Source organism: Cydia strobilella, chromosome 9 (assembly GCF_947568885.1).
Source record: "Cydia strobilella chromosome 9, ilCydStro3.1, whole genome shotgun sequence".
Lineage (NCBI taxonomy): Eukaryota > Metazoa > Arthropoda > Insecta > Lepidoptera > Tortricidae > Cydia > Cydia strobilella.
The window spans coordinates 9,654,221-9,667,847 of record NC_086049.1 but is presented as its reverse complement, the minus strand read 5'-3'; the positions used below and the strand labels follow the sequence as shown (position 1 = coordinate 9,667,847).

Here is a 13,627-nt window from a genome sequence, read left to right as displayed (position 1 = left end):
GGGAAAAATATGTGACAAATCCAGTGATAAATGTCATATTATATTATCTCTGAAAACTTGTCAAAAAACTGTTAAAGGCACAGTATGTATGTCACTCTATGGTTTACTAAAAAGGCTAGTGCTGCACTCTGGTGGCAGAACATTGCAGTAATATCCCCTAGGTGATACGATTTTTTTGCAAATACACAGGATAAAGGAATTGTGTTTGTTTAGAATGAAAATGCGACATTATAAAATTAATATTTTATATTTGTTCAATAAAAACTACATTGTGGGCCCGTGTAACACCCGGCGCCCGGGTAACACGTCCTTTGTATTATCTTGTTGCATATAAACTCTGCGGGCAGACTGTGTCATAAGGCAATGGTGAGTTGTCGTCAAGGCATCTGGTCCGGTAGCGGCTGCGGCTGCGGCCGCCTAAACGTACTTGTTACAATTATTGGAATGTCACGCGGGATGCGAACGTTCAAACATTAAAATTATTACAAAACAAAACCTAACACTAGGCTCGAGTCGATCTCGAGCCGCCGAACACTCGCGTCGCACAGTACACTGAGTGCGCCCGGCATAGTCCGTCGATACGCATCCAAAATATCAATACCCTATAAAACTTACAAAACCGACCGGTAATCTTAAACTTAGGGCTAAGTTAAAATTAAACGGAATTCAAAATAAATTACCTAGGTACAATAGCTTAGTCTAGAAAGTTATTTATAGGCGCACGGGGGTTTGGTGGGATGCGCGTGTCAGTGGGTGGCTTCTCGCAGCTTCTTGGCCACGGGCGGCGCCGCCACCGCCACCGCCACCGCCGGCGCGTCGAGCGAGTCTCCCAGAGAGTTCTCTTCCGCCGAACTCGCCTCCTCTAGTTGCCTGTCAAAGTGTCAAGTGTCAACAACGATACGCACCTTACACATTTGAAACTTACAATAAGTAATAGGGGATAGAACTGGCTGAATCAATTTCTAAGTGGACAATAGAAGAATACGATTCCATTGCCGTTTCCTGTCTACTAAATTAGAAAAGATTATTTATATAAAGATTATATAAAATTATCTAATGAACGACACTGTTTTAGTGTCACATAAATCTCTTCAAAGTGCAAACACCCATTACATGTATAAATATTGTTATAACATTAGAAATCGCCTAAATTACGATTGTCTTTTACGATCAAACCGCATGCGAACCGATCATAAGAAAGAGCGGGTGCTTAGACGAGCCGATCACGATTTGTTGGCCAACAGCATAGTTTATATTTGCGCCGCGTGGGCGGCTGGCTTTGTAGGCGGATGTCATTATTCAAATAAGTTTGTTGAATCTTCGCTTTATGGATGAGCGAGCCTGTAATGGCATACACTTCAGTGCAATGGTTGACCAAAAGCTATGGCTTAAAAAAATAAACAAAACAATGCTGATTTGAATATGCATTTTAACATTTTTAATGACGCACTAGATATTTTCAAAATCTAAAAAAAAATTGGCGTTAGCGTTTAGCTAGCGTGAGTAATAAAGAGTTTATTACTCGTATTATACTTTTTTACTCATAAAATAAACTAGTAAAGGATCTGCAGTCGAAAGTGCCAACCGGCATCAATTTATCTTATTATTGGACACCTAAGCTGTTGCCACGTAAATCGTAATACATGGGAACGCTTGAGCGAATGTGCTATAATCGAATTAGTTAAATTTTCTATTATTACATACAGAGCAAAGACCAGGTTAGGATATATATAAAATCCGCCAAGATGTCCAGAATAAGAAAGCCAAAGCCCTAAAGGGGTCTCGGCGAGGCTGCTCGCCAAGAAGCGGCACCAGTATCCCAACTGAAGCCTTTGTGGCAAATTCATCGATTGAGGGTTTAATCCCCCGGTGGACCAGCAGGCATTTTGTCTCAGTTTGCACTATAGTTATGGCACCGTCGGTGTCAGTGTCACCAAGTCAGGCTATGGAACATGTATTGCTTAGTTACCGTTTGGCGCGCGGCGTGCTGAAGGCCGAGTCGGAGTTGTCGCTGGGCGAGGCGGGCGTGGCGGGGGTGGCGGGCGACGCGGGCTTGGCGTCCAGCGAGTCCTCCGTGCAGGACGTCGGCGTGTCCTCGTGCACAGAGTCGGCTGCTAGCTTGCCTGCAAACGATACATCGCCCATAACACCTGTACGTATGGCCTAAATGTTGGGATACCCATTCATATTAAATAAAATAAAAAAGCCTTTTATTTCCAATTTACAATTTTTTTACATTAGAAGTTTTGGCGTATTGGTTAGTAAGTTTCTTATAGTTAGTGTTAGGTTTATGTATTCTAATTACTATCTATTTATTTAATTTGGACCCCTCTTCAGGCGTAGGCCTCCTCCAATTCTCTCCATTTCTGCCTGTCTTCTGCTTTGTTTAGCCAGTCTTTCCCTGCAGTTTCTTTTATATCGTCCAGCCATCGTTTATATGGCTTTCCTACTTTCCTTTTGCCGATAGGGCCTTTCCATTTCGTTGCCAATATTGTCCATCTATGGTCTTTATACCGTGCGATGTGTCCTGCCCACCGCCATTTTAATTTGAGGGCTTGAGTTAGTGCGTCTTGTAACTTTGTTTTTTCTCTTATAGATGTACTCTTTATTTTTTGTATCTTTTTTATGTTGAGCATGCTCCTCTCCATGGCTATTTTGGTGGTTCTTATCTTTTTCTTTATTTTATCTGTAAAAGTCCATGTTTGGCACCCATAGAGCAGGCTCGGTAGAAGGCATGTATCTGCCACTATCTTTTTTAGGTTTAAGCTGTATTTGCCTTTTAGGATTTCTTGCAGTGACCAGAATTTCCTCCAGGTTATGTTGGCTCTCCTTTCTACCTCTTCTTCGTTGTTTGTTGTTGTGAAGGACAGTTGCTTTCCTAGATATATATATTGGTCTACATAGTCTATGTTGTTACCGTTGATATTTATTTGTATTTGTTTGCTGTTTGTCATTATTTTGGTTTTATTTGTGTTCATTTGTAAGCCTGCTTTGGTGCTTTCTTCGTCTAGTTGGTTTATAAGCTCTCTTTCACGCAAAATAGGCGCCAGTCGTCGAGTTGCGGAAAATCGCCCGAACTACAATACAATAAGCTCTCTTAGTTCTGTTGCAGTTTCAGCTACTATGACTATGTCGTCTGCAAATCTCAAATGGTTTATTAACTGGCCCTCCAGATTGATGGCTTTTGATTCCCATTTGAGATTCCGAAATATGATTTCCAGGACAGCAATAAAGATCTTGGGTGATAAGGGATCTCCTTGTCGGATTCCCCTTTCTATCATTATCTGTTTCCCTCTTGTCTCCAGCTTGACTCGGCTAGTGCTTTTCGCGTATATATTCTTAATAATATTAATGTATTTTTGGTCCACATTAAGCTGTTTCAATGCATTCCAGATTGCGCTGTGATTGATGCTATCAAATGCCTTGCTATAATCTATAAAGGCCACGTATAGGTTCCTATTGAACTCTTTATACTTCTCTATTATCTGTTCTAGTGCTTGTATGTGATCAGTGGTGCTGAAACCTGCCCTGAAACCAGCCTGCTCTCTTGGTTGTGAGTCGTCAATTGTCTTGGATATTCGCCTTAACATTATTGAGGAGAACAGTTTGTATATGCTCGCCAGTAAGCCCATTCATATTATAATATAATTATAATTGACCTATCCTAGGTTTGGTTGGTAATCGCAACAGTGGCGATTTTTTTGGTTGAAATGGGACCCTCAGGCGGGATCCTGAGACAAAGCAATCTGCGCACTTGACGTGACAAAATTATGAAGTTTTGGTGCACACAAAGTTTTTTATTACGAAAATATATTAAAACCTAGAAGCTGAATGTAGTTATAAGCTCAATTTTTGACCTAGAGAATTTTAATCTACAGACTCCACGGCGCCTTAACTAAACTCCAGGCATTCAAGATAGCGTAGATACTTAAATAGCAAGTGTACACTTGTTAAACTCAAATCAAACACACTTTAGTTTGGTACTCACCATTGCCATTGGTGGGTGGTTCAAGATTACTTTCGTCGCTAGGCAGTGGTGAGCCTCCATTTGTGGGTGCAGGCGTTGAGCTAGGGGACTTTCCGAGTAGTTCTGGCCGTAGGTCTGACACGATGTTGTGTGTCCATAACGCCAACTCAACCATGTGTGGGGACCATTTTGTGCCACAGCCATTTGTCTCCTGTTAGATAAGTTTGTTTTGAGAACATGACAACTAATGGTTTTATTTTATATACAGGCAACAATAGTGGCGCGGAGACAATTGAATTCGAGTGATTCGAGTCTTAATACAAACGACTCTGCTGCCGCTACCCTTGCCAATGTGTTTGGAGCTTTATACTGGCACACAGATGCTACTATAAGATCGACAATGTTGAAATAGTGCGGCAGAAAGTGTAGTGTACAGTGAACTTTAATTAGCATTTGCTTGGACAAATACTATGCATTTCCAGACAGGTTACATTATTAGACTACATACCTTATTTAACCTATCACAGACGCTCTGTATATGTGTAACAAAATTGAGGTATTCCTTGGCAGTGAAGTCGCTTCCCTCCATCTCAGGGATAGCTTGTAGGCACTCGTCGGCCATGAAAGGTGCTATTTCCGGGCTCGCCGCCGCTAGTAGAGCCGATGCTGTGGCCGTGCCTACTCCTTTTAAGTTGCTGAGTGCCGTCATAGCTGATTCGATGTTGGGCAGTTTACGGAATGCTTTCTTTGTCTCGGCCATCACAGCTCGCGGTGTGTTCACTTTTATCAGATATGATAGTTGTGGATAAAACCTCCCTCTCTGCAATGGTAAAATGTAGAATGTTTATTGATCTACTTGTAACTTTCTAACATAATATGAAAATGATGCTACATGGCTCCTAAACCAATTTAGTGTTGTTTTTTTATTATTAAAAGTCTTGTAAATTGCTATAGGTTTTTTGATTAATTTTACTTTTTTGCTGTAAAACCCAATTAAACACTCATTATTGCACCTCTGAAATCAACTATGGCTATACATTTGAGATATTTTCAACTGAAATGTACCATATTGTCAGTTGTCAATAAGGTCAAATTCTAATAAAGTGCATCTTTAATAGCAGCACCTTGATTACAAGTGATGAGCGAGTGTAAACTTTTGTTTAAATGGCACATTTTATTATAATATTAAGTTCACATTAATTTATTATAGCGGGTTACAGTTCCTTATTGATAATATCCATACCTTGTAGTGCTTTTTTCTTATTACAAACATGGATTATGACTTTTAAGTAGTGATGGATAACAAATTTCCTAGTCATCTTGATAGAATTCACAGTGCAATTATTGCAATTATTATGAAATTTAATTTAAAAACTACATGTAGATATAATACCTGTTTATGCTGTTGAAGTATTGAACAATGACTGCTCTGAAGAGAATATGATGGTCACCAGCTGTTTTATTTCAGCTACATGATGAGTTTCATGTTATGATGTAGCAGTTTACAAACACTCACCGCTTGTTTCCATTTCATGAGCTGCACCAGCTCTTCATGTATCATGTGCGCGTCCTTGCCCCTCGACTTGATCTTCTTTGGTAATTCATTCTGGTACCTGGAATTAAAGCAAAACCGCTTATTAGAAGACAGGCTAAAAATTTCAGCTTTCTTTGAAAAAGTAAGTTACTATGATATTGCAGCTCACAAATGGGGGAACCAATACAAATATAGATATATATATATTTGTTCATAATAATTTTGTATAAGCTATATTATTTATTTGTTTTTTTATTTTATTTTTTTGTATATCTGGGTTATTTTATTATTTAAAATATAACCAAACGAAATTTATAAAACACAAAATACTGGTGTAACTATGCGGGGTAATATAAATTGCTAAAGTTAACTATTGCAACTAATCAAATTGCTAACAGTGGTGATAACTGATAAAATAGTGGGGACCTTCATTGGGTAAATGAATTTTTCACTACACCAACTGGTAAAGGCTCTCTTATTTGTCTAAAAACTGATGAGAAAGTTTCATTTTATCAGTGGGGCAAGTGGGATGGGTCAGATGCAAATTGTGAGTTGTTTCATTATGTTGGCTGGTAGAATTGACTGACCTGAATGATAAATATTTAATAATGTTGATTTGGATTTGATTTTGTTTGATATTTTAGTTAAGTAGTATTTTTGTCACGTTGGTGTGGTGAAAATGTTTGTGTTTCACTCAATGGCAAAAATTGTTTAACCCTCGTGCCTTGAAATCCCGTTTTTTGTACCACTTGCTACGCTTGTGGTTCAATTTTGGAATGTTTCGCTTGCTTGGGTGTCAATATTACTATATTAGCATGAGCGGTTAAACAACTTTGCCCCCTTATAAAACAAATAGCTATTAATGTGCTGGTACATAATATTATGCCAGAAAGGCTGAAACAAACTGTACAAGAAAATAGTATATTACCCAGACATTATTCGGCTGCTATACAGCTACTGTGCTACTTGGGAGAATTTCCAAGTTTGTTTTATTTCTCATAGTCACATGGTAGTCACTTATAAATCGTATAATGTTACTTATTTATAACATGTGTTAAAAAATTTAATAAATGTGACCTTGAAAATTAGAACTTAATCCACAAGAGCAAGAAAAGAAAACGACAAAGGAAACTCAATGAAAACAAACATTGTATAGGAAGAAATTTCGTCAAACCAACTGTTTCTTGAAACCTGCAAAGTTAGTCGTTAATAAAATGATGACTCATTGTGGTCTTAAAATCAAAATTTGTGACATAAAAGGACCTTAAGCTACATTTAGATATCCTTCTAGAAGTAACCAATTGCAAAAGAAATAACTAAATACTTGGTTGAAATAACATCCCGACGAAGTAGATACAAAATAAAAGGCAGTCACCATTTTGAGCGGATGTTAGCGTACCAAACAAAGCATTCTCAATAGAGAATATAACATAAAGTTAGCATATTTTATTATATTAATATGATTATACGCTTTATCTGAAGTCCTAATTAGCAGAGGACTTTACAGAATTTACAGTTAATGCTTTAACATTAGAGTTAATTGCACGTCATGATATTAAAGGCAGCCACCATTTTATAACGCCCGAGCACGCAGATATTTTCCCTCACTACTGCTTCAGGAAAAACGATAGTGTCAATTTGACATCGATCCCACGTGACGCAGTGATTCTAATGAGCGGTCCGCGAACTAGAGATGCAGTCCGCGAGGGAGGTAGCTATCAAATCAGTTTGCACGGATACACACACAATACAAGTTCATTGACACGCCACGGCCGCATTTTCTCTTCTCAAAGACGAACACACTTACCAGTTGTCTAATTTTATGAGCTCCTCTGGTTTCTTTGTTTTCTGTTCAGCTTTTAGTTTAATCGCTTGTGGGTATAACTTCAAAATAGTGTCAAATTGTTTTGCATCTGCCTCCAGAAAGAAAGTAGACGTGTCTTTCGCGGCAGCCATTGTGAACGTTCTAAATGTACAGTACTCAACACTGCGTTATTTAGTTAGCTATAGCGCCGAACTCGACGCGGCGGCAGCACCTGGCAAACTGGGCGCCCTCTCCCCACTCGACGCCATCTTGTCGAGTGAACCTCGTTATGACGTTCAATATTATTATTTGAAATTGCCTTTTTTTAGATATTTGTTAAAACATTATATTAAAACCTCTACAGAATGAATATAACTTATCAAAGAAGACCTAATTAAGTCCTCTTTATAAAGTAGGGCGTTCCAGAGTGCTAATTCAAAGTGCAAAAATACACTTACTCGACATTACAAGGTCATATCGGCTACTCTTCAAGTCGTGGCAGCGGACATTTGCCTGGCCCCAGGGAACATCGGGATAGGAAAAAATAAACTTCATTTTGCCTTCAAATCACAGCACTGTAGATAATTATCAAGCATCAAAATCACTGGTAGAAATGAACACAGTGTTCACAATTTAGTCACGTCGACCTCGGGGCTTTATCACAATTTCCTTAAACGTGACGCAACACACGACACCGTTCCACCGAAACGACTTTGGTAAACACGCATATTTTCCGTTGCATTGCAGTACACACTGAGCTCCGAGTAGTCATGAAGTAGTAACTAGCGTGTACATAAGGCATTTAGGTAGTAGGACGTACATATCACCGGGGTGGAACGTCACCACACCAATCGGCTTTGTTGTTTTGTTTATATCTAGATCGCCATGTGCTTTACTCCCTCTTAGAATTCAGATGGATTACGATTTATTGAGATTTGGATATTAGAGCGGTGTGGACTTTGTTAAATGGTCGGACATGTACAGTATATAATTAATTATGTTTTAATTATTTAATGAGTACCCACTTAACTAATACATTAGTTTTCTAATTGAACTTCAAGTTTTCCTTTACTACCTACGATAAGTAGGTGTCGGTAGTCGGTACCTACCAACCGTTTAATTCAAAGTATTGTAGCTAAGGATGGTAGGTATTCCATCTGTCCAAACACTTGGTCCAATGTGTATTTGCGTTTCACATTTTGCAAATTGGACTTAGAAATATATTGGACAGTTAGAATACCACCCTAAGGTTGTTAAAAGAATTGCCGTCCACTAAAATTTTAATATACCTACCTACTGCAGTACCTACCATGTACCTACCTAATATTAAAATAATATATGAGTTATCGTAATTCTTAAAAGGTGTGAAGACAAATTACACACAAGACCTGAAAACAATGGCCCGGCCAGTCCAGTGTAGATTTTTCGATATCCTTTAGTTCGTTTTCTTCTAGTATGTCTCTACCAAATGTATTATAACGCGGTGCCGCGTACATAGTACATTCTGCTAGTAAGTGCAAGCTAGTTTCCTCCCTACCACAGTGTGGACAGGAGGCGTCTACACTGATTCTCATTATCTTAAGCTGTCTATTGAGAGTATTATTACCTGTAATAATACCTGTTAACAGTCTCAAACTGCTCTTACCTAGTTTCAAGAGATACCTGGTTCTCCTGTGGTCTATCCCTTTAATCATCATCTTCGACTGTCTGCATCCAGTTTCTTCTACCCATTCTCTCTGTGCTTCCATCTCTTTTACCTTCTCGATGACTCCCTTTGTGACATCCGCTGACATAGGCAGAGCCGGTTCCGGACCTATATATTCCGTCTCCGCCCCTATCCTCGCTAGCTCGTCCGCTTTCTCATTTCCTGTCACCCCCTGGTGTCCTGGTACCCATGCCACCGTGACATTTCTATGCTTGCCTAGCGAGTTCAGCTCCTCTCGACATTCTCTCACTAGAGAGGAGGTGACCGATATTTTCTTTAGTGCTTTCAGTGCTGCCTGGCTGTCTGTATATATTACAACAGCGCCCTCTTGCTGTATACTCTCATTCACTATACGCGCACAGCGCGCTATAGCACATACCTCTGCTTGGAACACGCTGGCATACCTACCCAGTGGTACCGATACCTTCTCTCCCAGTTTAGGGATAACTATGCCCGCCCCTGCTAGTTTCGTCGAGCTTCTTCTTGACCCATCCGTAAAGCAGATAGTCGTTGGGTGCCTGACTTCCACCTTCCAGTTGTCCCTCTCTCCTATATGTACTCTGTATTTTTTGTCAAATATCTCCTGCCTCCTTATAAGGTCATTATTGGCCATCAGCATCTCGAATTTTGATAGCGCCTCTCTTTGTATCAGTGCGTGTCTCTTGTCCACGCAGCTTCCTCTCCATTCCTTGCACGCTTTCATTCTATACCACTGTTCCATGGCTCTTTTCTCCACTTCAGTCCATAGAGGCTTCAAACCTAGCATTACCTCCATCGCGTGTGTCGGGGTCGTTCTCATCGCCCCCGTCATCATGAGGCACGCTAGTCTCTGTATTTTGGTTAGTTCTTTTTGGTATTCTTTTACTTGTGCCCTATGCCACCATATCACGGCTCTATATAGCACCCTGGGTAATATTACCGCCTTGTAGATCCAGTGCATCATTCCCGGCTTCAATCCCCAGTTCTTTCCCACTGCCCTTTTGCATTGAAACAGTGTTCTTATAGCTTTTGCCGTTTGTTCCTTGATGTGAGTCTTATACCTGAGTTTACTATCAAGAGTAACGCCCAGATATCTTAGCTCCTCCACCAATTCTAATTCCGTGCCTTGTATCTTTATGGGTCTTATCTCCTTTACCCTTTTATTAGTGAATAGCACTAGCTTTGTTTTCGACGGATTAAGATCCAGTCCTCTCTCTCTGCACCATCCCAGTACCTGTCTGAGACCTCTTATCATTATATCTCTCATGACGCTGATAACCGTCCCTCTCACTAGCAGCACTCCATCGTCAGAGTATGCCTGCATGTACACACCTCCTCTGTTCAGCTCTTTCACCATTGAGTCTAGCAGAAGACACCACATTAGGGGGGACAGACATCCCCCTTGTGGGAATCCTCTCCTTGGACTAATCGTCTTTACTACTCCTCCTAGCTCCGCCGTTATGGATCTTCCTTTGAGCATTCTCTCAATCCATTGTGCTATAGTCGGTCGGATGCCCTCTCTCTTAAGGCTTTCCTCCACGGCCTCGAAAGTTGCCTTGTCAAAGGCCCCCTCTACGTCGAAGAAACAACCTAATGCATATTGTTTCGTTTCTAGTGCCCTCTCCACCCTTACCGTTAGGTTGTGTAGAGCGGTCTCCGTTGACTTTCCTGCCATGTAAGCATGCTGGTTCCCGTGCAGTGGGTCCCCACTGCTTTCCACTTTCTCTCTTATATGCCTATCTATCACTTTCTCTAAAGCCTTCAGAACAAACGACGATAGACTTATGCTTCTAAATGACTTCGCTTCTTGGTACGATTTCTTACCCGGTTTTGGCAGAAAGACCACCCTCACCTCTCTCCATACCCTCGGAATCTACCCTAGTGCTATGCTTGCCCTGTATAATTTCACCAGGTCCTCTTTTATGAATCTGTAACCCTTCTGCAGTAGTATCGGTAGGACTCCGTCCGGGCCCGCAGCCTTGAAGGACGCAAAGGAGCCGATCGCCCATTCTACCCTTTCCTCCTCCACCACCTCCAATGCCGCCGCCCAGTCGGACCCCCCCCCCCCCCGACCACTCTGTTCCTCTCCTTCTGTCGACTCCTTGCAGTCCGGAAAATGAGATTTCAACATGACGCTTAATATCTCTTCCGGTTCTGTGACTAGGTCTCCATTCACTCTCAGGCTGCCCAGTTGACTCGCTCGGTCTCCCGCCAGCAGTTTTACCACTCGCGCCCCCTCCGAGTAGCTGTTTATGTCTCCCGTGAACCTTCTCCAACCCTCTTGTCTAGCTTTCTCTCTCAGTCTGGTGTATTTGTTCCTGACCTCTCTGTACGCTTCCCAGCTCTGAGAGTCGTCCCTCTTTGTCGCTACTCTCATTGCCCTGCGCACCTTCTTTCTTACCTTTTGTAGTTCTCTGTTCCACCATGGCTGCCCTTTGCCAGTTTGTACCAGCTTCTCCGGGCATGCCTTGTGGTAAGCTCCTATTATAATCTCTTTCAGTCTGCGCGCCCCATATTCTAGGTCGTCCACATTCTCATACCTGACTTCCGAGTCAGCCAATTCCCTTAGCTCCTCTTCATACTTCGCCCAGTCGGTTTTGCGTGGATTTCTTACCTTCATCTTTTCTACTCGGCTTTCGATGCTGTAGAGTATTCTGCGGTGGTCAGACATGCTATCCTCCGCATCCACCCTCCAGCCCCTTACCTTATCGCTCATCTCTTTCGTTGCCATGGTGATGTCAAGTACTTCTTTTCTAGCCCTCGTTACGAACGTTGGTGTGTTACCAGTATTCATAATCTCTAGGTCATTGCTGATTATAAATTCTATTACTGATTCCCCCCTTTCATTGGTGTCGGTGCTACCCCACACCTCGTCATGTGCGTTAGCATCGCAGCCAATAATCAGGGGAATTCCCTTACCTCTGTACCACAGTACCATTTCTTCTAGTTCCTTTGTTGGTGCCACTCCATCGCCCGGCAGGTAGCAGGACGCTAGCGCCACCTTGTATCTTCTCCCATCATCCTCTATGAAGTGAGTTTCCACCGCAACAAGGTCTCTGTAACATAAGGTCATGACACAACCCATGTTTCTCACATTATTGCTCACATATATGCATGCTCTAGGAGGTAGCTCACCATTATGTTCATAGTAGAGAGCTCCCCCCAGATGTCCCAGGCCTGACACCTGATTCCTCCATGCATACGGTTCTTGCAGCAGTGCTATGTCTACTTTGGCCCTCCTAACATACTGTCCTAACTCGGACATTGCGTCCTTGCAATGTTGGAGGTTTACTTGGCATATTCTTGTGTGTGTCTTTGTGTGTGTGTTATTGTGTAGTGTTCCTTTTGTGTCGCCCTTCTTTTTCATTCAGTGTGTAGTGTAGTTGTCCCCGAGCTGCTACTCGGAGAGTTCAACGCCGGCGACATCCATACTCTCCTCTCCTCCTGTATAGACATCGCCGGTTTTTGCGCTCTCCTGCTTCAGCACGGGTTCTCCTGTCGTCCCTTCTGGTTTGGATTCTGAGGGTTGTTGATTTGTATTGGCCCTCAGAATCCGAACTCGTACACTGGTAGCCGAAAAGTCCAGTACCTTGGTCTTTTCCGGCCCCCAGCTCTCCTCGACTCCATCAGGAACCGTATAGGTCAGACTGGTCCCCAGCTCTAGAGCCTCCCTACCTACTGCCTTCCAGTCCAGAATTTTGAGTTCCGGCCGATCGGGATTCTGCGCGTAAAGGAACTCCTTTACGTGTTCAGTGTCCGTATCTCCCGGAACCCAAACCTGCACCCTATTCTGCTCCAGCTTACGCGAGATGATCCGGTGGCCGTCCAACTCTCCGAAGTCCTGACTTAGTAGCCACTCCCTCGACTCCGCCGTTTTTGGTGTCACCAGGAAAAACCCTTCTGACACCAACCCCGACGTAGCAAATCTCGGTGCTACTAAGCCAGGCTCCCCCCTCACTACCTTTAGGACGACCACCTCGATCAGGTGCGTAAGCCTCTTCCTGATGAGCTTCGCCAGAGCCTCGTCCACCGAAGCACCATCCTCTCGGCACACAGCCACTGCCAGACCACGGTACGCCTTAGCTGCGCTCCGTGGTCCGTCAGCGGCTGCCTTGCCTTGGTTGGGGCGCTTCGCCGGGGGACGCTCTGAGCGACCCTCATCCGTACTTTGCCTCTTCACCTTCAGACCGCGCTTGCCCGGGCCCAGGCCCTTAGTCTCCTGTTCTAATTCCAAATCATACGGATAAACTTTGCTATTATATCAACAAAAACGCTCAACTTTTCCCAAAGTTATGCTCTACGCTATATGGTTATTGGCTCTTTAGTGTTCCACCGCATCAAATTGAGGATAGACCTACGTCATATTAGAAAGATATTCAAAAATTATGAAAACAAATATTACTCTGTCGTGTGTTCATCACTTTTCACTTTTGATTATTTTTATTTTATAGTCACAATTTTTTACATGCGCAATCCTGTCTTATTTTATTCATTTTCTACCGAGACACATTGCCACCCAGATAGCGATTAATAGCATCCTTAAACATTTCATTACCATCCCAGCGACCAACGTCACATCTCTCTCTCTATCTCTTTAGCCCTTTTCTACCCTTCGACCTGGAGCCACTTCCCCGCTGT

At 42.3% G+C, this 13,627-nt stretch overlaps 1 protein-coding gene across 1 annotated transcript; it reads right to left on the bottom strand.

The window, feature by feature from the left end:
* Window positions 1–228: 228 nt before the first annotated feature.
* Window positions 229–7,563, bottom strand: LOC134744219 (uncharacterized). The gene is made up of 6 exons (XM_063677943.1): window positions 7,309–7,563; window positions 5,484–5,580; window positions 4,476–4,787; window positions 3,989–4,178; window positions 1,970–2,123; window positions 229–870 (listed from the first exon to the last, which is right to left on the bottom strand). The coding sequence occupies exons 1-6, from the start codon at window positions 7,455–7,457 to the stop codon at window positions 747–749; spliced, it is 1,026 nt and encodes a 341-aa protein (XP_063534013.1). The 5' UTR covers window positions 7,458–7,563; the 3' UTR covers window positions 229–746.
* Window positions 7,564–13,627: the final 6,064 nt, after the last annotated feature.

Bases quoted from the DNA above. Each gene is read 5' to 3' on its own strand.
- LOC134744219 (XM_063677943.1), bottom strand. From the start codon at position 7,457: ATGGCTGCCGCGAAAGACACGTCTACTTTCTTTCTGGAGGCAGATGCA. The intron at 5,581-7,308 runs GTAAGTGTGTTC...CTTTAATTCCAG, and splicing joins CTCATAAAATTAGACAACTG to GTACCAGAATGAATTACCAA. The intron at 871-1,969 runs GTAACTAAGCAA...ACACTTTGACAG, and splicing joins AGCACGCCGCGCGCCAAACG to GCAACTAGAGGAGGCGAGTT.